This window comes from Acomys russatus, chromosome X (assembly GCF_903995435.1).
Source record: "Acomys russatus chromosome X, mAcoRus1.1, whole genome shotgun sequence".
In the NCBI taxonomy this organism is placed as follows: Eukaryota; Metazoa; Chordata; class Mammalia; order Rodentia; family Muridae; genus Acomys; species Acomys russatus.
The window spans coordinates 13,878,496-13,904,030 of record NC_067169.1 but is presented as its reverse complement, the minus strand read 5'-3'; the positions used below and the strand labels follow the sequence as shown (position 1 = coordinate 13,904,030).

The window sequence follows — 25,535 nt, the reverse complement described above, 5'->3', positions numbered from 1 at the left end:
GAAATCAGAATGTACAAGTTCTCATTTTATGGTCAGGCAGTGTTAAAATTCACATTTAAACATCAAAACACAAACAGCCATGGAAAAAGTCAAGCCGATTATGAACCATGCAAAGCCAAACACTTTTGCATAAAGATAAACCTTAGAGGAAAACAAAGGGATACCTACTTTCTGCTGCTAGAAGTCCTAGGAGGAAGGCAGCATATGGACAAAGGACAAACATGATTTTAGAGCAAGCAGGTCATCAAGCCATAGTCAGGCCCACTACATAAGGAACAAGCATAGCCCCCTAGCTAACACCCTCCCCCACACCCAAATTTCAGACATCAATTTTTTGGGATCTCATTTTAAATTCTTTGCTTTGAAATATGAATTAAGTAGCAAAGCAACATGACACTGTTTATTATAACAGTAACCTTAGTGAATCTAAAAGCATAATGAATGAGTTTCAATAATCTAAATGGAAAAGTATTTTCCAGAAAAAAAAATCTTCTACATTACAATGACACACCTAAACATGTTCAGTTCTTCTTTGCACGACAGGCTGGGGAGCTGGTTAAGTTTTAAACTGTAATTTTAAATACTCACACTTTCTCAAATGCATACTCATTACAATAATACATTTAAATTTACGGAAATAACATGCTGTATTTTGTGGGCAAGCAGCTTTAGTCACTGTCCTCAAACATAAGAATGCTGTAGAAACAATTTTAAGAAACTTTGGCAGACAAAATTGAGATTGCCAATTATTACTTTTGTTAGGCCCATTTTCAAAAAAAAAAAGGCCTACCTATCATTTCATAAGAATAGAAGACGTATTATGTAAGGTAGAACACAAAGACAGACACTATAAAGAAGGGGCAGCTGGTGAGATGCACTGTTCTGTCCTCCCAGCCCTTCCTGCCTATCTCCAGCACCACCCTATAAGCGCAGGCGCTGCAGTCAGCTCCCTGGCTCTTGTTGGGCTTGGATGCACTTGCAGGTAACCGCAGAAAGTGCTTCTGGTTTTGTAGTGTAAAACAAACCCATACAAATTCTAACAGAAAGACAGTGGAAAGGGTAACTTTGGGAGTTTATCATAAACAAGCGTAAGGATAAAAGAAAGATTTTAGGTTTGGAAAGTAATGAAAATACCAAAAATGAGATGGAGATAATGAAAAACAAATGTAGATATTTTCATTTACAAAAGTGCAAAGCTTTATCTGAGCCAGATAAAATAAATAAATGGCTTCTGCAGCTGATGTACTCCTGTTGGCTGCAAAGAGGCTGTGGGTTGGCAGATGGCTATAGGTCAGTAATGTTGATTAGGACAGAATGCCTTCCTCAAAATGGCTTAGTATTAAAAATTAATTTTAGAAATGTATGAATAATTTCTGATAGTTATATGAAATGCTTGGGAAAATGTTACTTTTTTTCTTTAAAAATCTCCTTTGCTTTTGACCTCTGACTACATAAAAATTTTCTCTTCATTTAGGGTAGTGATTTGCATTTAGATTTTAATTCTTCTATGTTTTGTTTGTAGTACCCTAATAGTATCAGTGAAAAAGGCCTTTAGAGATATTTCCCATGGCCACTTAAAATATACACACTAAGGTAGAGTTTTTCATGTTTTATTTGTATTTGTAAAAAAAGAAAAAAAAAGAGAAAGAAAAAGAAAAAAGGACAAAAAATCCCCACAAGAAAACAACCCCCCAAATCTGATAACAAAACCAAGCAAAACTATGCCTTTTATTTATCTGTGATTCCAGTCCTGGCGATTGTTTAAAGAAAGTAATAAAGATTCTAGATTTGTTTTCAGAAAAAAAATCATAAAGTTCCAGAATTAAAGAAAAGAAACAGAATCTAACAAGGTGAGACTGCAGGAGAGGGAAGCCAACTGTGAAGGATTAATGTGAAACCTTACGGGTAGTCTACAAGATGATGGAAGAAGGTTTTTGTTTGTTTGTTTGTCTGCTAAGAAACACGGTACAACACTAAAAAACTGTTTCAACCAGATCATTTAAAAATTGTACTGAAGAAGGGAAAAAGCAGGCTATAAAATATATTTAATATAAATAGACATGTCCATGAATATAGATAATTTTTTGTACAGAGAAATTTCATTTTTTTCAGGAAAAGAACACTTAAGGCCTTATTAAGTTCTCAGCTGGAAGAGGAAAATATTAATTAAAGGCAAATTCTGAAGACTATGGACCATACTGTTTTCTAGGCCCATTTCAAAAGATGAAAGTATAGTATAGACATTGACCATAAATCCACAAAAGACATTTTATTCTAAATATAATACAAGTTGTAACTCTATCATGTCATCACAAATATGAACTAAAAACCATGCCTGGATCCACTCTCCCTAAATAGTGTCAACTGTAATCTATGCTGAAAGCCAGAAGACAGATGCTTAAGCTCTAAAAATGGTCCAGGGATGGGAACAAAATTTAGTAGGAAGAAAAAAAAAAGGGCAGAGATGAAATGACCCAGAGCACATGTACTATCACATCTGTGCCCCAGCCCAGTGCACCATAAGGGCTCAGGCAGCTCTAAGGAAGCACAAGAGGAAGCCTCTGGGCTTTTTCCCCCAATCACTTCTCTAAGATTCTGAATGTGTCTGGAAATCACCTTCACTCAAAAGAGGAAGATTCATATCCTGATCGGTAAAAGTCAAAAGGAGGAAGTACACACATGCTGGACTAGGAAACTCACTTCTGTCATTTTGCATATGGTGTAGACACATCCTGATTGGTAAGAGATTTTGAGTCTGTATGTTGCATGCATCCGTGAGGAGAGGGCAGACGCAGAAGCATTTCCAGACCCTTCGGGGGGGGGGGGGGTGGGGGGTGAAGCACTTTTTATATTGCTGATTGTGGGACACACTACTGACTCATGCTGTAGGAAGGGTCCTGAGTCAGGATGTTAATGCTTGTACACAAAAATTAAAGAAGCCAGCTTAAGACTAGAAAAATATCAAATCAGAGGGACAAATTCCACCACATAGAATGTTTGTCTCTAACAGAAGTAAAGCTGAGGCCAGATGATATATGACTCAGGAGTTAAGTAACTAAACAAGAGGGAGCCCATGCTTGACACCGCCTAGATGGCCAGGATCAGGAAGCTGGATAGCCCAGAGACCTAGGGTAGAACCAACGACGACTGACCAAGGAAAAAAAAAAAAGGCCAACGAAATGATTCCTAACAATATTCATAGACTGGTGCCTAGCCTAGTCCTCATCAGAGAGTTTCCTCCAGCAGTTGTTGGAAACAGATATAGAGACCCTCAGCCAAGCATCAGGGGAGACCCACCAAAGAGAGGGAAGAAAAATTGTATGAGTCAGAAGAATCCGGCCCACAGAATCAATTAGTCCCAGCTTGTAGGGGCTCACGGAGACCGAAGTGGCAGTCATGGAGCCTGCATGTGTCTGCGCCAGGTCCTCTGCATATATCTTGTGGCTGTTTAGCTTGGAGCATTTGTGAGACTCCTAATAGTGGGAGTGGAGAGTGTTTCTGACTCTTTTACCACCTCTTGGGACCTTTTTCTTCCTACTGGGTTGCCTTGCCCAGTTTTAATATGAGGGTTTTTGTGCCTAGTCTTATTGTAACTTGTTCTGCCATGTTTGGTTGCTATCCCTGGGAGGCCTGTTCTTTCCTGAAAGGAAATGGAGGAGCAGTGGATTTGGGGTGCGGGGGGAGGAAGTGGGAAGGGACTGGAAGGAGAGGAAGGAGGGGAAGCTGTGGTTGGGATGTATTGAATGAGAGAAAAATAAAAAAGAAAGAAAGGAAGAAAGAAAGAAAGAAAGAAAAACCCTCTAATCATTCTGCATCTAAATTGATCATTTGGATTTTTAGTCAATGGTCCTTGAGAACTCTTCATGGGTCAGATGTAAATGTGGGCATTTTATAGAATGAACACTAGCAGGTTCTTTTTAAAGGAGTACTTGCACATCATTCATTACAACAGGGAACTCTTCTAAAGCTTCTTCCTTGAATACTTGCATTCATGAGTTAAAGACTTTACAGAGAAAGAAACTTGGTGACTCTAAGACAGCTTTTACACGGAAAGACTTCATTTCAAGCAGTGCTGTCTCAGAATCTGATCCCACGTGGTTGACATGGGGGAAAATCTAATGCTAGACGGTTTTCCAGTGGGAGAAGACGATCATCAATATCCAGCGAGTCTAACTCCGACATTGGCATGGATGAAATGGAATACAGAGTTTGGAGTGTGCAAAGGGGAAGATGTGGTGAGATAAAAAGAAACTGGCTTAGTGTTGGTTTGGGAGCATTCAGAGAGGACTGTTTTGGTATTCAAATAAAGAGGAACCACACACGTGTAGTTAGGACTTGGTGGGTGACAAACTTCCTTAGAATTTCTTGGGAGGACTTGACTAAATTCCCACAAAGATTATTTAGCATGGATGAGAAAAGATAGATGCTAAGTGACTCACACAGGTTAATGAGGAAATTATTCAATTACCTGAGGAGGTAGGGTCTTCAGAGAAATCTGGCAACTCTTCAGGAGGGTCTCCGTAGAAGGAGTTGAATTTGTGACTTGACACAGCGGCTAGTACTGCCCCCTAACACAAAAAAAGATGAAAAAGTATACAATTAAAACAAACACACAAACATAAAGCATCACCTCAATGGTTAATCAGCTTAAGGATCATTCAGAATGTAAAATTTGTAAGAGATGTTGGCTAGAAGAGAGGGGGCTCTCAAAACAGTTTTTAGAATACTTTACATTAATTACATATACAGAATGAAGTGCATGAACTGATTATATCTTGGACTTGTACGTCTACCACATGGTACAAGACATTGTCATCATAAAATGATGCCATGGAAAGGTTATTTAATAAAATAGAAAGATGTTTGAAAGAGATTATATTTTTAAAAGTTTTCAAAATAGTATACAGTCTGCTTGCTTCTTTGGAAAAATAGTTAATAATTATAAAACAGAAAGCACATATCAGAATGCTAACAGTATTACACTGAGTAGTAGGAGTGTGAGTTTTTCATTTTTCAGTCTTTTTCCTCTTTTTGTAAAAATGACTATATCACTCTTACACATTAATTTTCAATAAGGCTACACATCAGAATCAACTACATGTAAATTTTTTTTGGAGTCTGGGTATCATGTAGCACAGGCTGGCCTTGAACTTGCTATATAATTGGGGCGGCCCCGAACTCTTGATCCTACTGTCATTATAGCCTCCCAAGTGCTGCCATCATAGGCATGGAACACTACCCTTGATTACATGTGGATCCTGGGAGCCCCAGAGAGGACCCAGTGAACCATAATAGAGAAGCCCTGGCATACGGGGCACCTGGCATCCTTTAGGACTACTGTGTGGGAAAGCACTGTGAGCTACTGTTTTAGCAATAGGAAAAAATGCTATGCTTGTTCTCTAGCTCCACGACACTGCCTGAACAGATCATTAAAGCTCTCTAGGTTTTCTCATTCTTGCATGTGTATTTGCTCATGTTGATGTGAATGTACATGCACATGTGTGCATGTGAAGGCCAGAGGTCAACCCTGGGTGTCACTCCTCAGGAGCCGGCCACTTGGTCTCACTGCTGATGTGATTATCCTCTTATCACTGCCTCAGCGCGGGGACTATGTGTTCTTCTGCGGGTGCTATAGGGATGGCACTTAGTTCTCATGCTTGTGTGGGAAGCACTCTTCTGACAGAGCTATCTCTAACCCTCTCTAGGTCTTCTTATAGGTAAACTGAGAACATGAAAACGAATGTAGCTTGCTTTACTATATAAAATGGCCCAAAGTCTTCATGGACACAAAAGTGCTTTGAAAACTGTTGCACATTCTGGAAGTATAAATCATTACTAAGTCTACTAAAATAGAGGTAGAACATGAGTGCAAACCTTCATTGCTCTACACAGAATTGTTCACTTAGTTAGTTTAAGTATGAAATCACTGAAGTGGTCTAAGTCTATCAGTTCCTATGTAAATTTTAAATGTTGAACTCCTGAGCTTTTCTAGAAGAAAAGATAAATCTGCCATGCATGTAGGCACTTGTTGTCAAACATTTGAAAATGTTAGTGGCAATGCATTTCCATAAGGTCCACTTTTTTTTTTGATGGCACTAAGTTTCTTGGTGGTTTTTTAAAAAAGATTTATTTATTTATTAAGTATACAGTGCTCTGCCTGCATGTACACCTGCATACCAGAAGAGGGCACCAGATCTCATTATAGATGGTTGTAAGCCACTACCATGTGGCTGCTGGGAATTGAACTCAGGACCTCTGGAAGAACAGGCAGTGTTCTTAACCCCTGAGCCATCTCTCCAGCCCTGGCACTAAGTTTCTTTCTCTACATTCCAATTAAAAAATGGAAAGTGAAGGAAGTGAAGAACAGCTGTATGGCTGAGGTTGAGGCAGGAAGCTTGGGAGTTTAGGTTAGCCTGGGCTACATAGCAAGATCATGTGTCAAAATAGCAGCAGCAGCAGCAACAACAATGACTATCACCACCATCACCATAAAAAAGACCAAAAAAAAAAGTGAACACAAAATAAAACACAAGTGGTTTTGACATTGCCATTTGAGGCAAATGCCTAGATTTCCCATAAAGTAAGGTTAAACCAAGGATGTTTTAAATGTTGAATTATAACAACCATGTAGGAAAAATAGTGATTGTTGAGTCTTCTTTCTACAGAAGAATCTTATTTCACTTTGCATATTGTACATGCTCCCTCAACGCTGGGTGGAATGTATCAAATCAATTTCCCACATGCCCCAAACAGAAGTTTAGAGATGTTTTTGTTTTATTTCCAAGGGAAGTTCAACCGAGTTTCTTGATATGCTAGTACTGGGTTTTAAGGCTTTCCCCCAGCTACTTCTGTAGTTGACGATCTATAAACAAGTACTTAAACTGGTACTTAAAAGAGCTTGCAAGAGGAATTGCTGTGAAATAGTCTAGCAGTTTGGCTTCTTCAGTTTCTCAGTTCAGTGACCATATATGGTTCCACTACCCAATGCAAGGAAATGATGTGAAACAGGAGAACAGTTTCAAAATAGCTCACAGAGCCACAGAACTTTATTATAGGTGGAGAGTCAATCTCAGTGATGGGCCATCTAAAAGATTCATCTCATAAGTGGGAGAACTTTCAGTGTTTTATACATTTTTTAAAAGTTCCTAAGGGCTGGCAAGATTGCTCAGTGGGTAAAGGTGCTTGCCTCCAAGCCTGACTATTTGAGTTCAATTCCTAGGACCCATACGGTGGAAGGAGAAAAGTGATTCTTCCAAGTTGTCTTCCAACCTCAACATGCCTGGCATGGCATGTGTGCTTCCTGATCTTTGGGCACAAAAAATAAATAAGTAAGTAATAAAAGGTTAAAAGTTCCTAAAAGCTTTAAAATATTAAAGTGAATGACTAGCATGAGTCAAAAAATGGTATAAAATGCTTATTAAAAATTTGCAGTCCTTTATAGATTACTAAATCAAAGGTACCACTAAAATCATAATAAACAAAAATTACAAGTTAATAGTTAAAAAGATGTTTGGAGCATTGGCTCTTCTAACTGCTATAACAGTAACTCACTGAATCTTGCTACTCCTAGGAATTAGCGGCTACCACTATGCATCCTTTACAGATAAAGATGATTGAGGCATACTTTAGGTCATTTGCTCAAGGCTTCCAGTGAAGAAGGGTTAGAACCAAGATTTAAGCGCCCACCATAGCTCGGGGGGCTCTTTCCTGCATTGCTGTGCACCTCTTATTTCTTCTATTACCCATAACCAAAATTCAATAATTGGCTTAGAGTGAATTTTCTTTTTCAGTCCCTTCTAAGGAAGTCTTAAAAATTAGGTTGCTGGACCAATTTGAGGAACTTCAAGTCACTGTCTGGAGTAAAGAGGAGTGGGCACCTAAACTGTTCACTGGTGGAAATAAGCTGTGTGGTGCTGGCTGTTGGAAACCAGGAAGTTACCACCTTTGTTTCCTGAAAGAAAGGATGAGAACAAGCCCACAATGATTACGCTGATGTTTCTAATTCTATGTTGCTTGGCGGGTCTTGAGACTTTAAATAGCCCTGCAAAGGGATGTGGTAAATCCACATGACTCCTGTTTGTTGTGATAGTTTGGCCCTGTCCAAATGAATCCTAGTCACCAGTTTGTCTATTTTTGTTCCAAGTCTGCTTCTGTGGCACCAGGGGAGGTACATGTCTCCTGTGAATGGAGAACTCAAGCCTGAGTGGAACGGCTCTATCTGGACCATGGAAGGTTCAACCTCGCACAGTGTAATGCTATGTGAAGCCAAAGCAGGGTGAAGAATGAAAAAGATTGAGAGAAGAGTTAAGAAAGAAGCATAGACAGTCTCTTTGGACAGGAAACTAACTGCAAGAGAGCTGACCATGTCTTACTGTGAATGACTAGATTTTCTTTTTCATTTGAAGCCAGTTTAGGTGAATGTCAAGCCAAAGCTGTCAAGCCTTAATAAACGTCTCTGGGCACTATCTAAGGATTTTATAAGGCAGATGAAGAAGAGTCTGTTTGAACTCCTGACAACAAAAGAATTGGGAGAAAAGCTTAAATAAGAATGTTCATCATTAACAACGCTATGTGAAAAGTTCTCTTGCTGTACAGCAACATTCAATGTCCAATAGAATCTTCTACAAGGGTGGGAATGTGCTGTATCTGTGCTGTTCAACATGGCAGCCACTAGCCTGCTGAGCACTTGAAAGATGATGGTATGAAGGGGGAACTGGCATCTGGACTTTTACATTCTAAGTAACTTAAATTTGCACGGCTACATGTGGCTAGTGGATACCATTTTGGGCATTTTGGCCTTCCTGAGAACCTGAGAGGTTCCCAAACATGTACATAAAATCTACAGCTGTATACAAACATTCATAACCTTCAAGTAATGAAGAGTAACAAGTGAATAGTACGCTAATTTAGGACATCTGAAAATACTCAAGACCCTTTGTAGTTGGTAGGAGTCATGTCATTAGAGACTATTATCCTGTCAGCTACTTACTGAGCAGACTGAACACATACAGCACCCCAGATTGAACAAGCATCAATCATTTCTTCTCAATCTTTATGCCCAGGCTTTCCTTCCAGAGCTGGAGAACTACACCACTGAATGCTGGGTATTTTTCAGAAAGTTCTCAACTACAATGGCTCCCCATGGAGGGTCATTGTCATTGTGCTTTTTCCAAAGAACTGAGGTCACATTTCAACATTTCAAAAATGCAAAGTCTTATTATCTTTGTTATTTTAACATTTTGAAGCACTGTTTCATTATGTAGCCCAGGCTGGCCCAAAACTCATGGGCCTCCAGCTCCAGCTTTCTCAACAGTAGGATTATGACATGTGTCATGCTATAATTTATGTCAAAATATTTATGTTTGAGAAAATACAACTTAGATTCAAAATGTAACCATTATCTCTGCTATGAATTTTAAAGACAAAAGAAATCTAAAATATAATATTGCTTCTAGTTGTTAAATTTTGTTTTGATTCATACTGAAATAGTAACTTAAATGATTTAAAAAATCCAAAGGTTTACTGAAATGGCAATAATTTTTAGAAATAATTTAGCTATAGCAAAAATGATGGCCAATACAGGGAAATGTTTATGGGAATCAAAACAGAATAAAAACATCTACTGAGCTTTTGGGTGGTTTTAAAAATTTACCTTTAGTTTTCTCCTTGCGTTGAATTTCCTCAGCTGTTCTACTGTTTCTGGAAGATGAATTTTGTAGGCATAACGATCCCGTTCCTATAAAAGAAGATTCTGATCATACACAACAACTGAAAAATTGCATAGCTTAACCTAAATTATGAAGGTCAGTAAAAAAATTATGAAGGTCAGATTTCTTTATTTTTTTTTTATTTTTGTTTTTTTGAGACAGGGTTTCTCTGTGTAGCCTTGGCTGCCCTGGACTCACTTTGTAGACCAGGCTGGCCTCGAACTCACAGTGACCCACCTGCCTCTGCCTCCCAAGTGCTGGGATACAGGTGTGCACATGTCTGGCTGGAGGTCAGATTCTTAAATGTGAAGTTTAGACTTAATTTCAGAAATTGGTTGTTTTACTCCATATACTGATACAAGTTTTGAAAGAGGATTTATGACCATTACAATTAATGGCTAAATAATATTTTAGCAAGAATAAAGGACTAAAAGATTGTCTAATTTTTAGACATGTAGTTGGGTAGCTTAAGCTATCATAATGATTGTGAAAGTATGAAGTTATTTTCTATTTAATTATTTTAGTTAGCATGCAAAGTAATAGCTTTCATTATGACATTTTCACACGCACATCATTGCCGTGAAGTTATCTTCGTCAGTGACTGTCAGGTAAAAATGAGTTCTTAAAAATTAAGTCTATACTTGTTCAGCATTCTGTACTGTCAGCAAGAACCGGACAACAAAAATGATAAGGCCTTCCAACTAGGACTCTTTTTAAGAGGCATCTAATTAAGCTACTTCTCCCATGCAGGGTCTGCTTCAGTCCTTGCTCAGGAAGAAGCCATTTCCTTGGTAGTAGCTCTTTAGAATTCGACGAGAGTAATTTTGAACTTTATTTTAGAAGAATAAAACTAGATCCCTATCTTTTACCCTGCATAAAAGTCAACTCCAAATGGATCAAAGACTTCAATGGAAGACCTGCGAGAGGAAAAAGCAGGAAAACACTTGAAGATACAGGCGCAGGGAAGGTCTTTCTCAATAAGGCTCTGATCACTTAAGAAATGGGGTCAACAATCAACAAGTGGGACCCGTGTAGTATTAAATGGCTTCTGGGCAACAAAGGAAACTGTCAATTGACTGAAAAGGCAGCCTATAGAGGAAAATCTTTGCTAGTCAGCCAGACATCTGACAGAGAAGTAATATCTATAACGTACAAAGGATTAACAGGAACTAAAAAAAAAAAAAAAAAACAATGAACAGACATATTGCCAAAGATGAAGTAAATATGGCCAATAAACATTACGGAAAAATGCTCAATCTCACTATCCATTTGAGAAAAACAAGTCGGAACTGGTTAACGAACAACAAGGACCCACCACAAAGGTCCACGAGTGGGAATGTGTGGAAATTCTGATAAAGAGCAAGCAGATTGATCCATGTAGAGAGAAGGCAGTGCTAGGAGAGTTGAGACCCAGATTAGATGGAAGAGATGATGAGGATGGGGCAGGTCGGGCTTATTTTACTGTGAGAGGATAAGGATATGGTAGAGGTGCTTGCTGCCAAGCCTCATGACTTGAGTTTGATCCTCAGAATCCACATGAAAGAAAGAGAGAACCAACTCCCCCTCTGCACAACATGTGCCATAACAAATCGATAAATACCACCAAATAAATAAATGTTAAAAAAAACCTGCTATAAACATTCACATACAAGTCAATCTTTGTATGACTATACATTTAATTTCTCTAAGGGACAAACAGGATGGCTGGGCCATGTGAATGAGCTATATCTAACTTTTTAAGAGGTGGTCAAACTGTTTTACACATTGGATGTATATTTCTCCATTCACAATAACAGCACGATTTACAGATGTCCTATATCTTTGTTAACACTAGGTGTGGTTAGTCATTTATTATTTTTTTAAGATTTATTTAAAGTGTATCAGTGTTTTGCCTGAATGTATGTATATATGTGCACCATGTGTGTACAGTGCCTGTGCAGTCCAGAAGATGGCATGAGGTTCTCTGGAACTGGAGTTACAGTTGTGAGTCACCATGTGGGTGCTGGGAATAGAACTTGAGCCCTTTGGAAGAGCAGCCAGTGCTCTCAGTGCTAAGCCATCTGTCCCCCCAGTAATGTTGATTTTAGCCATTCTAACAGAAGTGTAGAGGTTGTATCACTGTGCATTATTTGGATTTCTCTAAAGATAACTATTGCTGAGCAGCTTTGCCTGTGCTTATCACCATCTGTAAAAATGTCTGCTCAAGTATTTTCACATTTTAGATTAATTTTATGTTTTCTTATGGAGTTTTGAGAATTCTTTACTTTCTTTGCAGGTATAACATGATGTTCTGGCAGACTGAAAAAGGACAGTAAGAGGAAGAAGACACCATGATACACCATAACTTTGGGTATGAGTAAATACAAGCCTGATTCCAACTGAACTGGGAAGACTAGGGCAAGCAGCTGGAAAGATGCATGTCTTGTTTAGATACATGGCAACAAAAGAGGTTTACGGTTGATTGTGAAAACACTTCCTACCTAATAGCATAAACACTTTCCCCAAAGTGTTAGGTATTGACAGTAAGGAAAGCAGTTCAGAATCAAAGCACCGAAAGGACTGTCTAGTGGCAAGTGATGACACAGAGCAAGTATATTTTGTCACATATTCAGATGATGAAAGACCCTGGATAGGTTCCTTGATGCTATGACTGGAAGACTGAGAGCTGAAGGAAGGAAGGTAGACATTGTAGGGATCCCAGGGTTGGAAGAGAAACCTAGGCCGGCACTGCTGCTATTTAATTTATTTTATTTTACTCTATTTTATTTTTGATTCCTAACACACCCTAGCCTAGGTGTGAGGCTGCAGCCTGCAAAGTTGAAGGACCCGAAAAAAAAAAAAAACAAAAAAAACCAAAAAACTACTGAAAAATGAGCCCCAAGAAAAGCCCATGGAGAAGAGGCAATCTGTGCAGGGCAGAACCTTGTGTCCTTACTGTCTTAGTACCATCTGGAAAGCTATTTACAGTACGATTCTGTTTTCCTTTCAGACTAGAAAGTTTACTACACTGTGACTCTGAACTCTGCGTGTGTTTAATCCTACTTTTGTTAGAATGAATATTCATAGCAAGTTGTCAGTAATTCAGATAGATGAAGATGTGAAACAGGTCCAAGTCAACAACTATAAGGCATTCACATATTACTTGGTTTCATACTCAGATTCCTTTTCAACATGGAATACACAAACAAGACCTATTTTTTAACCAAAGAAATAATTCTTTTTGCTATTATTTTTGACTCAAAACAATGATATTTTTGACTTTGGACACTCTTTATTGTAAGAATTTCCATCAGTCTGTTTCTTTACTTTGTAGTTATTGAGGGCATTGTCATTAAACCATGGCTTACATAACTGCCATCTACTGAAATGAGACATATAGGAACAAGGGCTAAATGTAACCTAAAGCTGCTCTCTTGAGGTAGATAAGGTCCTCACTGACTTCTTCATCATCTCCAGATGACACATAAGCAATGCAATAAACAGTAGTTCACACACAGCAAGTGACTCTGAGTTCAGCTTTCCAGACTTTTCCTTTTATGTTAGTGACATTTGAGAACATTTTGGTGACAGAAATCTATTCTGTATGAAGTTGAGACTTAGGTTGAGAACTATAATCATTGGTAGAGACAAGAATTTCTAGAACAAAATAAGCTATTCTGAAAGCCACTACAACTGTATACAGCTAAGACTTTTTATAAAGGATCTTAAAAATGACTTAAACAGTTGCTATTGTCCTTATCTGGCATTTAAAGTAATTTCTTTCTTTCTTTCTTTTTTTTTTTTTTTTTTTTTTTTTTGGTTTTTCAAGACAGAGCTTCTCTGCATAGCCTTGGCTGTCCTGGACTAGCTTTGTAGACCAGGCTGGCCTCAAACTCACTGCGATCCGCCTGCCTCTGCCTCCCGAGTGCTGGGATTAAAGGCATGCGCCACCACCGCCTGGCTTAAAGTAACTTCTAAATGACAAAAGATCCTTATTAGATGAAACTGAGGGAAGAAAAGAAGGAATAGGAATCTTCCAAGATGTTTATTTCATATTAGGGAGAAAGCATACTAATACTAAAGTAAGAAAGTACTGAAGAATGTATTCTTTCCTGGGAAAATCAGACAGATTAGTTTTAAAATATCAAAAGGGTGAATGTGTATTTTAAAAGCAGCATTCTCTTTAATGTTACTGGGGACCATACTTGGAGGTTTATGCATGTTAGGAAAGTGCTGATCATTGAACAATACCCCCTCAGCCCTAGAAGTAGTATTTCCAAGGAGAATCAAGATTCACTGACATGTCAAAATTGCTCCACAATATCATCAGATACATTATTAATCAATATTTTTACATATCTTAGTATCTTGCATAGCCTCTGAGGAAGCATCATCAAGTATCTAAATAAGGATCAGAAGATGGCAAGGGAACAAACCATAGACTGACCCAGAAGAAGAATATTCTAGGGAAACAGTATGATTAATACAGGATGGTTGAGGCAATGATGTGCCTATGGTCTGAGGATCGGCAAGGAGGCCAGAATGAAGGAATTGAGGCACAGGAGACTAGGAAAGGGCAAACTCAGCAAGGATTCAGAAACAGTTCCACAGCAAGTTAAGGAAGAATATTTCAGGAGAGGGACATGGATCCAGGACTCATCATGTACAGACACTTAAAGTGAGGCCTCCTAGGGACAGAGATGGAGAAGGAAATGTGGAGCAAGGATGAAGGCCAGTCAGTGGCATATCCCTGTGATGTGGTGAGTAAGGAAATGGGGCGGAAATCAGCAAGATTTGAGGAAAAGCAGCCAGACTAGCAGAAGGGAAACAGGCCAGGTAGCCTGGGAGCCAAGGGAAGAACATTTCAGGAGATGGCTGTCAAATGTTGTCAACAGACCAAGAAGTCTGGGATTTGACCACTAGACTTAGCAATGTGAAGGTCAGCGGTGACAAGTAGTTTTCTTTTGAGGTTTTGAGATTCTGGGGTTGAAACTCAGAGCCTTATACATGTTAGGCAAGTACTCCACTGAGGCATACTCATAGCCAATAAGAACTGTTTTAGTGGAGTTGGTAGGATTGAGATCCTGACTACTATGAGTTCAAGAGAAAGGGATGGAAGAATTTACAGAAATGAGACAGATGATTCTTTCTAGTTTTGCAGTTGAGGGAACCAAGGAATGGAGGCAGAAGCTGGAGAAATTTGTAGGATCAAAAGAAAGCAGATGGCTAGGTAGTGGTGGGGCACACCTTTAATCCCAGCACTTGGGAGGCAGAGGCGGATGTATCGCTGTGAGTTCTAGGCCAGCCTGGTCTATAAAGTGAGTGCAGGACAGCCAGGGCTACACAGACAAACTTTGTCTCGAAACACAAACAGAGGGGGGGGGGGGAGAGACACACGGAGAGGGAGAGAGGGAGGGAGGGAGAGGGAGAGAGGGAGGGATAAGGCAGATGTTCATGCATGCACATGAATGTAAGCAAAAAAAGCAAACCACAACATGTTAGACCCAAAAGATCCAGAAAAATGATCATGTAGGAAAGACAGAAGTGGCTGGAGCAATGTCATCTAATTAGTGAAAGGGACATGATATATAGCATAAACAACGGGTCATGGGAGGCTGAACTGAAATCCTGGCAACAATTTTTGTGACTTATGGCAAAATTCTGAATCTCTCTGAGATATATTCTTCCTTAAAAAAGCAAGAATTTCACTGGAATTATGGTACAATGCTTTAATGAGACAATACTATTTCCTGATGTTTCAAGATATGATTTTCCTTAATCTAGAAAACTAGGATACAAAAACATGTGACTTAAAATGTGTCTTTCCCCTAAAGCAGTAAATATACACTTAGTGCCTACTGAAAACCAGTGTAATGCTACATATACAGTCACATCCAATATTAGGTCAATGTAAGACAGAAGGATTACTTCAGCTGTTTCTTTTCCTCTTTGGAGCACGTGTTGCCGGACAATAGCCTGTCTTAATTACTTTTGTACCCAGTCCAACAGCTGAGTATCATAGGTGCCTCAGAGAAGGTGCAAAACAGCAAACACGGTGGACAAAACTGATAGAAAGGCCGAGAAACAAGCAAAGAGTGAAAAGGTGCTCGGCTGCTGCTAGAAGCCTTTAAGAACAGTGTGGATGGTGACCTGTGAGTGCAAGTACCTTAAGCCATGGGTGATTCAGCGCTTCATAAACAGTGATCCTTTCCGCGGGATCCAGCATCAGCATGCGGCGTACTAGGTCTTTGGCACTTTCAGAGATATGGCTCCACTGCCTTGGATTCATCTGAGGCGGAAACAAGGAAAGCTACAAAGTTATCTTCAAGAAGCCAACACTTACTATAATTTAACATTTTATGATCTATACTACTTCGGCGTAACATTCTCAGAGCAAATAACAGAGTAAAGACCTGAGGGAGGAGGACACAAGCAATGCTTTGTGCCTTCATTCCTCATTATATGAGTATTTATAGCAGCAATTACTCTACTGGTATTGCTGTATTATAATATTTTCAATATTTGAAAGGCTGGATGCCCATGATTCTGGCTCCTAGCTTTTGATTCTCATTTAAAAAGGCTAGAATATACTGATCCACGAAGTACTAAAATAAATTTGGAATGAAAAAAATTAAGAAAGATTCCTTTTTGGAGACAGGTTTCCTTAATCCCAAGATGGACTAGAACTCACTGTGTAGCCCAGGTTGACCTGGACCCTCCAGTTGCTTCTGCCCTAGCCTCTTGAGTGCTGGCATGAGAGGTCCGCACCATCACACCCAGCTAAAGAAAGATTTATAAACCAACATCTTCAATGTCAGGATCTGGTGCTGAGCGTGTGCACATCACCACAATCTCAGCAACCAAGAGACTACGGCAAGGGGATTGTGGGTTTGAGGTCAGCCTAGGCTGGATACAAATTCCTAAAGAAAGAAAGAAACATGCACACAAACCCTAAAACAGTGATTGTGAAGTGACAAAGAATTGGATAATCTGAGCAGAGTATTTAATAGCTAAGAAAAAATACTACCCTCCTATCTCTGTAAAATAGCCAATTCCACTAGTACACTGTACTCAGTGAAGTCACTTCTTTCTTTTAGATACGAGACAACTAATTCATGTGGTCAAATTGAGTAAAAGCAAACATAAAGAATGAATTATTCAAGTCTTCTGATACTGGCTATAGATCTTTGTGGAAAAAACTGGAAGGCTCATGGGACAGAGCTTATGTATAAGGCCAGAAATGAGAAAAACATTCAAGGAAAGTGCTCAGAGCTTGGAGCTGGGAAGGGAAGTGGGAACTGGAGGTGGTGACAAAGGTGGAAGCTGCCTGATTGAATGACCATATGGGAGCTGCCTGGTGCCAGGAGCTTCATACACTATGGCAGCTTTCGTAATTGTTGCTGTTGTTTTTCAGGGTTGGAAACAGAACCCTGGCTCTCACACATGCAAGGCCAAGTGCTCCGTTAAGGAGCTATATTTCTGGCTCAGTGTGCTGGCCTTAACCAGTAAGCGATCTATATCACCTCTTGAGAGAAAATGATGGAGAATTAATAAAAACAACTTAAAGGCAAAGGAAATCACAGTACTTGTACCACAGCATAGAGGAACCATTGCAGTTTTGCCAAGGGCTAGCAATAGGCACTGATCGGGCTTTGGCTCAGGTGAGGCTTTGAACTTCCAAATGGGGAGGGCAAAGCATCTCCATGCTAGGGAGAATGCTTACATTTGTATGGTGTTCTATTTTCCTTTTCTTAGAGGCAAAATTACAAAAGCAACCACTTTTGTTTGTTAAATCTCATGAGGTAACTGGCGGAGACTGCTTAAATATTGTCATTCTTTTAGAATTCTCTGAAATACATGGTGGTGGTAACTAAGTGGGCAGGGCCTATATAGTTCTGCTCCTTTGTCTTGTTTTTTTTTTTCCCTCCTCAATCTTAACACAAGCTAGAGTTATCTGAGAAGGGGAATCTCAACTGAGAAAATGCCTTGATAAGATGGGCCTGTAGAATTTTCTTAATTAATGACTGATGTGGAAGGGAAGGACCACATCTGCTGGTCCTGAGTTGTATAAAAACAAAACAAAACAGATTGAGCAAGCCATGGGGCACACACCGGTAACCAACATTCCTTCATGGCCTCTGCTTCACTCCCTGTCTCCAAGTGCCTGTCTTGGATTCCCGCAATTATGAACTGTAACTTGTAATCCAAACCAACCCTTTCCCCCACAACTTGCTGTTGGTCATGGCGCTTCATCACAGCGGTAGGAACCTAACTAAGGCACCCTTCTCTATCCTGGGGCTATGTGATCTTCAAAATCGCATTGATCTTTTTTTTTTTTCTTTCTTTCTTGGCAAATGAAAAGATCTGAAAGTGGTGGTTAAACATTTTGAAGGAAAGGTCCAGGATGATAATTCTCTGCTCTTTTTATGAGGCACTCCAATACTGGAAATGCAGTCCTTCAGCTGGCAAAAATAGATAAAATTGAGTTATCAGGGACACACCAAAAAATGGGTTTAAAACAGTCATATTTATTTGAAATGCTAGCATGTATTTCAGTCAAACAGTATTCTCTGAAATCTAAAAAGGGCAAGTAGAGGGAGGGGAGTGGTATGTAGGGAGGACAGATATTGCGTGTCTTCTCTCATATGCAGAATCTGGAGTTAAAACATACATTGCCATGAGAGCAGAAGGGGGGTTGTTTGGAGGAAGGAAGGACAAGGGTGGGTAACAAGGAGCAAAGATGAGCAAAGTGCAACGGCACAGATCTAAATGTCACAGGGAAACCCACTGTTTTGTATATTAGGAAAAATCTGATGAGAAAATGGGGAAAAGTCAGCAAATGAGAATCAGGTCTAAGTGTAATCACTTGAGAGCAGGAACAGCTTCTGGCTGAGCTGCGCTACACTTAGAAGGCGACACTGAGCTTTTCTTAGAGATGCCCAAGATCAAGATTTTACTGCTTTCTTTGGTAAGTACCATCAGGGTGTTGAAATAATTTTTGAGATGTGTTTGAATAACTTAAAAGTGTGAGCTATAGAACAAGATTGGTAACATGTTCACTATTGAAGCTGAGGATTCTCCATTATCCTGGTATATGTGACGAGTTCCATTATAATGAAGCAGCAACGCATATGTATGTAAAAAAAAAAAAAAGACAAGGCCCATGAAGTTTACAGCGGTGGGAGAAATGGATTTATATTTTAAACTGCTGCTGAAGACCTGAGCCTTTTGTAAAAGAAACTGTTAAGACAAGCAAGAAGAGAGATTAGACTAATAAAACGGGAAATAAGTTCTAAGATGCAAGGCTTCAAACTCTTGGTACAGAAATGATGCTGTGCCTGTTACCTTATCGCTTCCTATAATATTGCCATTATTCACTAGGAATAGGACATTTTAAAATAACTTAATTTTTAGTCATCGCAAGCAGTCCAAATTTCTTACCAAGGCATAAAAATAAGTATTCAATGCTTTAAAAATAGACAAAATCAAATACCAGACGCTCTTGGAATGAAGTACATTGCCTTGGAAACCAGGAAGTTAGCAACTGAACAAACACAAAGGAAGAATTCTATTATTAGAAAACACTTAAAACTCAAAAAGGCAGGTGGGAGATGTTATTATATGCTAACTACGCCGTCAGCTGCTGAGAAGGCTGAGTGAAGTGCTCAGTGCAGTTCCGGGTGCACATGAAGTGCTGTCATGTCTCAGCTGCTATCACTGCTGTTAACCTTATTAACCTGATGCCTGCCTTTCTTTTTGGTATTTTTTGAGACAGAGCCTTACTATATCGCTTTGGTTGGTCTGGAGCTTGCTGTGTAGACCAGGTTAGCCTCAACCTCATAAAGATCCTGCTTCAGCCTCCATAGGGTTAAAGGCATGCACAGCATGCCTGGCCCTTGGTGTACTTTCAACTGAGTTTCTTCCAGTACACTATTATTATCATCTGTACTTTCATTTGATTTGGTAACATTCAACCAGAAAGCTCAGTCTCTGTATTCCTGGTAACACTCACAGTCTCCCAGGATAAAGGGGCGGGGGGAAGAGGAGCACTGCTTAATAAGCAATCTCTCAGAGTATTTAGTTACTTTGAAAGTGGTATTTACTAGTGGTAAACTGACCCTAGGAGAAGCAGGCAAACCTATACTTACAACTTCTTCCTGTTTCAGAAGGGCACTGTTTGGGCTAAGGCAAACAAAATAAAGCATTTGCCATTTTCACCTCCTTGTGCTATAGTTATAGTTTAAAAGGATAAGGCTGCAACTCTGAAACTACCTTTTAACATTATGGCCTGGCAAGAGGATATTGCTATTGCAGAAAACCTGCATTCGATTCCCAGCTTCCACATGAGGTGTCTAATGACCACCTGTAACTTCTGTGCCAGGGAGATCTGATGTCTCTGGTCTCCACTGACATCTGCTCTCTGGTGCACATACCCACATACAAACACACATATACACATAATTAAAATAATATCAATCTTAAAAATTATAACATTACTGACAAATTGAAAAGAAAAGGTTAGGCCTCACAGTTTGGGAGTCTAGTGTTATATAAACATGTATTAAATGAAGCAATGATTCAGTTGAATAGAAAGTATGAGCTTCGGTAATAATAGAGGAAAAATTTCCCCAACATTAAGTACCCTGACCAGATACATAGATACACATTCTCACAGTTCTGGACTCTACCAGATGCATGTGTTCGTGCATGGCTAAAAGGGTAAGAAGATTTGGGATTGTGAATGGACCTTCAGCTTACTTATTTCTGAGACTCCTTAGGTCTTTTTTGATATAGCCCTCTACAATGTCAGTAATAGCATTAATTTTTTTTTAAAATAACAAAAGCAGTAATACGGTACTTACAAGACTGATAATATTTGAGGCTTTTAATGCATAGTAGGTACAGAATATGAATGTTTAAGTCATGTCAAAATGCCTCTAAATTGGGGCTTGAGACATAGCTTAGCTCTTTTGGAGGCCCCGAGTTTGGCGCTTAGCATCCACACTGGGTGGCTCACTATTGCCTGTACTCTGGCTCTAGGGTATCCAACATGCATTTACCTACATGAGACACATACATAAAAGTAGTAAAAGTAAATTCTTTAGAGAAAATACCTGTGAATTGTTATTATGAAACATGGTTATAATGCTCACATGTCAGTTTCCTCTGCAATATAATGACTTTTTTTTTTTTTGGCTAGGTTGATGGAAATGTAAAATTAAGATAAGAAATGACTGAAAGAACCTGAGTGAAATTTCCATTTGAATGTTATGAATTTGAAAAAAAAACCTTTAAAGATAAAGGCCTTTTCTTAAGTATACACAAGAAAAAAAAAAAAAAAGACCACAGAAGTCTGCTGCTCAGTGAATTGAGTTCATGGTGACTCAAACTTACCCAGACCCGACTGTGCTTCACAAGACTACTGGGTCTTGATGTGAACACAGACCTTTTTGCTCTGGTGGAGCGGGTACCTAGGTGGCAGTCAGTTAGTAAGCAAAGACAGTAAGTTCAAAACTTCAGGGTCGTTTCATCGAAATGGAAAATAAAAAGATCACAATCCATTACCTTATATTTTCCTTTAATAATGCCTTCAAACAATCTTTCCTTGGTTCCATAGAAAGGTAAACAACCGCTGAGCAAGATGAAAAGGATCACACCGCAGCCCCAGACATCGACAGGCTTTCCGTAAGGCTCTCTCTTGACCACTTCTGGGGCCATAAAGTGTGGTGTTCCAACGCGTCCTATATTTAAAACAACAACATTATGGTTTTGTGAAATGAGTTTTTTTCCCCCTAATTGAAATCTGAAAATGGAAAAGCAGTATCTGTCGGAATGAGAAAATTTACCAATATCAATGTTCTTCTATCACTTCTTTTCCCCTTATAAAAGGAATTCATTGAAGGAAAAAAAAAATAGTTTATCTGACTACTGGGTCCAAAAACACTGTGTCTAGTACAGGACCCTGGGGCTCTGAATTCTGCATGTTATATAATAGGTCTGTTATTTCTTGCTTCTTGAGGAAGTTTAAATGTTTCAGATTAGAGCAGGGGTAGGAGAAGAGTGAGTTGGCCAACCTGTACCTCCTGGGAAGAGGTGAAAGGCCTAGAGAGGCAGGGGCAGGGAGAGGGCTCAGTGAGCAAAAGTTTGATACAAAAAGATTACTTTTAATTGCCAAGTTCCTATAGGGTCAGTCATAGCAATTCTCACCGGCTACTGGAGTGGGAACTCTTAGCTTACTCCTAATGTTAACATTTAAAGAGAACGGGAGCAAACCGATGGCGTACACTAAAGCAGAATCAGGATTGCCTCCTGGGCAATCCTCTGTGACTCACCTTCTTTCAAGAGTTTTCTCTTTTCCTCGCTTTCATAAAAAACCAGTTTTCTAGAGGGAATCGGGTACTAGCTGCTTGTGCATTATAACTATCTTGAATTGAGTACTCTCAAGGTAGTCTTTTCCTCTCTGGAGGAACAGAAGTCCTAAACTCTGTAAGGAAAGGACTTCAGGGCCTGCCACTGCCAGACAGACTTGGCAGCTTTTCTACATGTTGCACGCCCAGCCTTGCCCTTCCTTCCTCCGTCTGTTTTTTGTCTGCCCGCCTGTCTCTACTTAGGCTGAATCCAAGGTCCTTTTTTACTTTGGAGAAGTATTTACTTTGTAAAATACTTTATCTCACTGTGGTCCAGAGTTTAAAAAGAACCTAAGAGACCATCTACAGAGAATTTGAGGCCAAGGCTTGTTGGTGGTTATCACACTCAGCTCGGATGGAGGGAGCTAAGGAGCGCTTCAAGTTGGATTACAGATGCGTCCCTGGCTGCAGCTCATTCTGCCTTCCCCTCCCATTTCTCATACAGAAAGAGATCCATCTCAGGTTTCCAGCAGGGAAAATACCTTCACTTAAAATGTATCACAAAAAAAAAAAAAAAAAAAAAAAAAAAAAAAAAAAAAAGGAGCTGACAAGAGAACATTTTTTATTTATGGATTGTCTGGTTTTGCTTCTTCAATCAACATAAAGGAGCTGCAGTGATGGGAGCTGAACTTCCCTTCATGGCAGCCTCCATGAGGCAGGGTTCCAGGAAAATAAACACTGTTATGATGGACAGGGCAGGAGCTTTCAGGAGTATGGCCACAAGCTCAAGGTACCATTTGCAGTACTGCTCCCATGACCTGTCGGGTCCCTGCTGACAAGTTCAGATGGTACTTTGACACTCATCTCCTATGACTTCCTACTCAGGTAGAGTGACTCATGCCGGGGGGGGGGGGGCGGTGGCTCCTTGTGGGGAATAATCGAAACCACCAGAGTCAGGCCCAACCACCCTAAAGAGGCTCTCTTCATCTACATGGACTGAAGTCTGCCCCACAATGGAAGCATTTCATAAATTTGCTCAGAGATGACAGAGATACAGTGGTGGCTTTTTAAATTACAAGTACATCAGTGGAATGTGAAAACTTCATCAAACTCCTTGTGTTTGATATTAATTCTCTCTCTCTCTCTCTCTCTCTCTCTCTCTCGTGACCACTTGACTTTTATGACTTTGATCATAGAATTCTAAGAACAGGAAACCAATTACTAAACCAGACATGCAACTATTTATGAACTACCTCAAATATGTAATAAATATTTAGATGCTAATTTCAATGTAATAATAAAACCTTCCCTCAAAAACAAAACAAAACAAAACAAAAAAACCTTCCCTCAAACTTCAGGCAGGAGTGGCTAGCTTTTAATACTTAGGATTTGAATCTTTATACATACAACAGCTTTCACCTTACTCATTTTCTAGGCTTTGTATAGTTTCCTGACGATTTTTACGTACGATGTCACACATCATTCAGTCTTTTCGTGGTGAGTTAGAGTTGACTACAGAACAGATCATAACTCTCAGGAGCCTCACTGGTATGTACTGATGGATCTCTGTAGAATCCGATGGCTGCTGTGCATTCTGTCACCAGGTTTTCATTTTTTTCCCCCTCTCACCATGCTTTCTCTGGTCCTGGCACCTCGTAATTTGTTGCTTATAACTAGAAAATGACTAGTCACCAGAGTCTTTTGTTTAAACATTTCCAGAGTGCTTTCCAGGCCCTAGCCACTGTGATAGGTGTGGGGGTTATGTACAGGGATGAGCCATGGCTCCTATACCTCTAACAAAGCTCTTGTCTTTGCTATTATTACACTTCCTTGATAAAATCTGTAAGGAAGTGGGCAACCCAGATAATTCTGGTTAGACGGAAGAGAAGGGATAGGTCACAGAACTAGGACAGTTCTAATATGCTTGCTTTTACAAGACAATAATTATTAGCTTAGTCTTCAAGCAAACAGCTAAATGTGACAGATAAAATGACAAAAGGCATTCTAAACAGATGGAATAGCAGGTGCAAATTATGAGGAGACACAAATCTACACCATTTTATGAAAACCAGGAGGAAGGCAGCCTCCTGTGTATGTATTTAGTTCTCAACAGAGAGGACTGAGAATGGGTTTTAAGGGTAAATGGTTTTACTACATTGTGATTCTTTTCTAGGTTGTATTCAGGGCAAGTGGATTCTCTGAACAGTTGAAGTGTAATGGAGTTAAGTGGTTTTACTCTGTAGAGCATGTGAAGGAGATAATCATTTCTGGTGGGAAGCCCAGGTAGTCAAAGATTGTAATCTACAAGGAAACAAAGCTTGTACTTGCTAGTCAGGCACTCCACCGAGCTCTTCAATAAATTATCGAGTTGGAGGCCAACCTGGGCCACATGAAATCCTGTCTCAATGTTTTTTTTTTAAAGGATTTTAATTCTAGAGCATAGAGAATAGTAATTTTGGAAGAAAGGGGCATGCTGTGGGTTCAAAATGGTTGAAAAAATTAGGGGAAGGGTTCATGGACTTTACAAAAACAGGTGAACATGGATGCAAACTTCCTAAATCTCCTTTTCTCATTATTCAAGGTTTGTGAAATAAAACAGTCTTTGCCACAATGAATATGAACAGATGCAGATCCAGAGTAACAGACACAAAGTCATTTCAGTACGTAACATATAAAAGGAATTTGTCTCATTTTCTCTCATTCTCATGTCATTGGAAATCTTCAGCTGGAAAAGTATGTAAGACTAGAAGAACTTAATACAATTTAATTCCAGAGAGCAGTGTGGCAGAGAGTAGTTTTAAAATACAACTATAACTCACACACATTTTCCAGAAGACGGCTCATGTTATTACTGCTCTAGCCACAATCAAATTGAATAAAATGTCTTATGGAACAGACAGCTATGTTGATGGTTAGGGTTTGGAAAGCATTTGAATTTAACATGAACATTTGTTGGTTTTCTTGTATGTTTAGGCTGGTCTCAGACTCAAAGCAATCTTCTTGCCTCCGCTTCCCAAGTGCTGGGATGCTGTGTGTACATCACCACACCTCATTGCATAAGTATTCTGAAGGGTGGCAAGTTGACTTGAAGACTCCATGTTAAAGGACTCTCAGGTTTTTATTCTCTGTGAAGCTGTTAGTACTTGGAGGTGGAAAAGAGAAAGCACTGATACACCAGCAGTACAGAATGCAGAAGTAGGCAATTTGCAAAACTAAGAAATAGACGTAAACTCCAGGCAGTATTGTGGTCTGGATTCTGTTGAAAAGAATAAATAAAAACCCCACAATACTGGAATCTGAATTGGCATCCACTTCTATATATCAGTGTACAAAGTTCCTACTTTTCCTTTTTCATTTTCTATTATGGCATAGGAATTTAAAAATCATGTCTTGTTTTGCTTAAATCAGCCTGTATTCTTTTCTATTTGCCCTTCACAAATACACAGGCTGACGACTTCAGCAGGATTCTTTGATATACAGAAAAAGGAAAATGGTAGGAAAT

At 39.4% G+C, this 25,535-nt stretch overlaps 1 protein-coding gene across 5 annotated transcripts in view; it reads right to left on the bottom strand.

Moving 5' to 3' along the window:
- The window catches only part of Cask (calcium/calmodulin dependent serine protein kinase), a 337,437-nt gene that overhangs the window by 80,847 nt on the left and 231,055 nt on the right, over positions 1-25,535 (bottom strand). For 3 of the 5 annotated variants that reach the window (XM_051141462.1, XM_051141464.1, XM_051141465.1), the window contains exons 7-10: positions 21,252-21,427; positions 15,853-15,975; positions 9,653-9,736; positions 4,469-4,568 (exon numbers count right to left, since the gene is read on the bottom strand). In XM_051141462.1, the coding sequence (XP_050997419.1) occupies positions 4,469-4,568; positions 9,653-9,736; positions 15,853-15,975; positions 21,252-21,427 (483 nt within the window). Of the gene's footprint in view, positions 1-168; positions 187-4,468; positions 4,569-9,652; positions 9,737-15,852; positions 15,976-21,251; positions 21,428-25,535 lie in introns of all 5 variants that reach the window. The other 2 variants (XM_051141460.1, XM_051141461.1) reach the window with 1 other exon arrangement.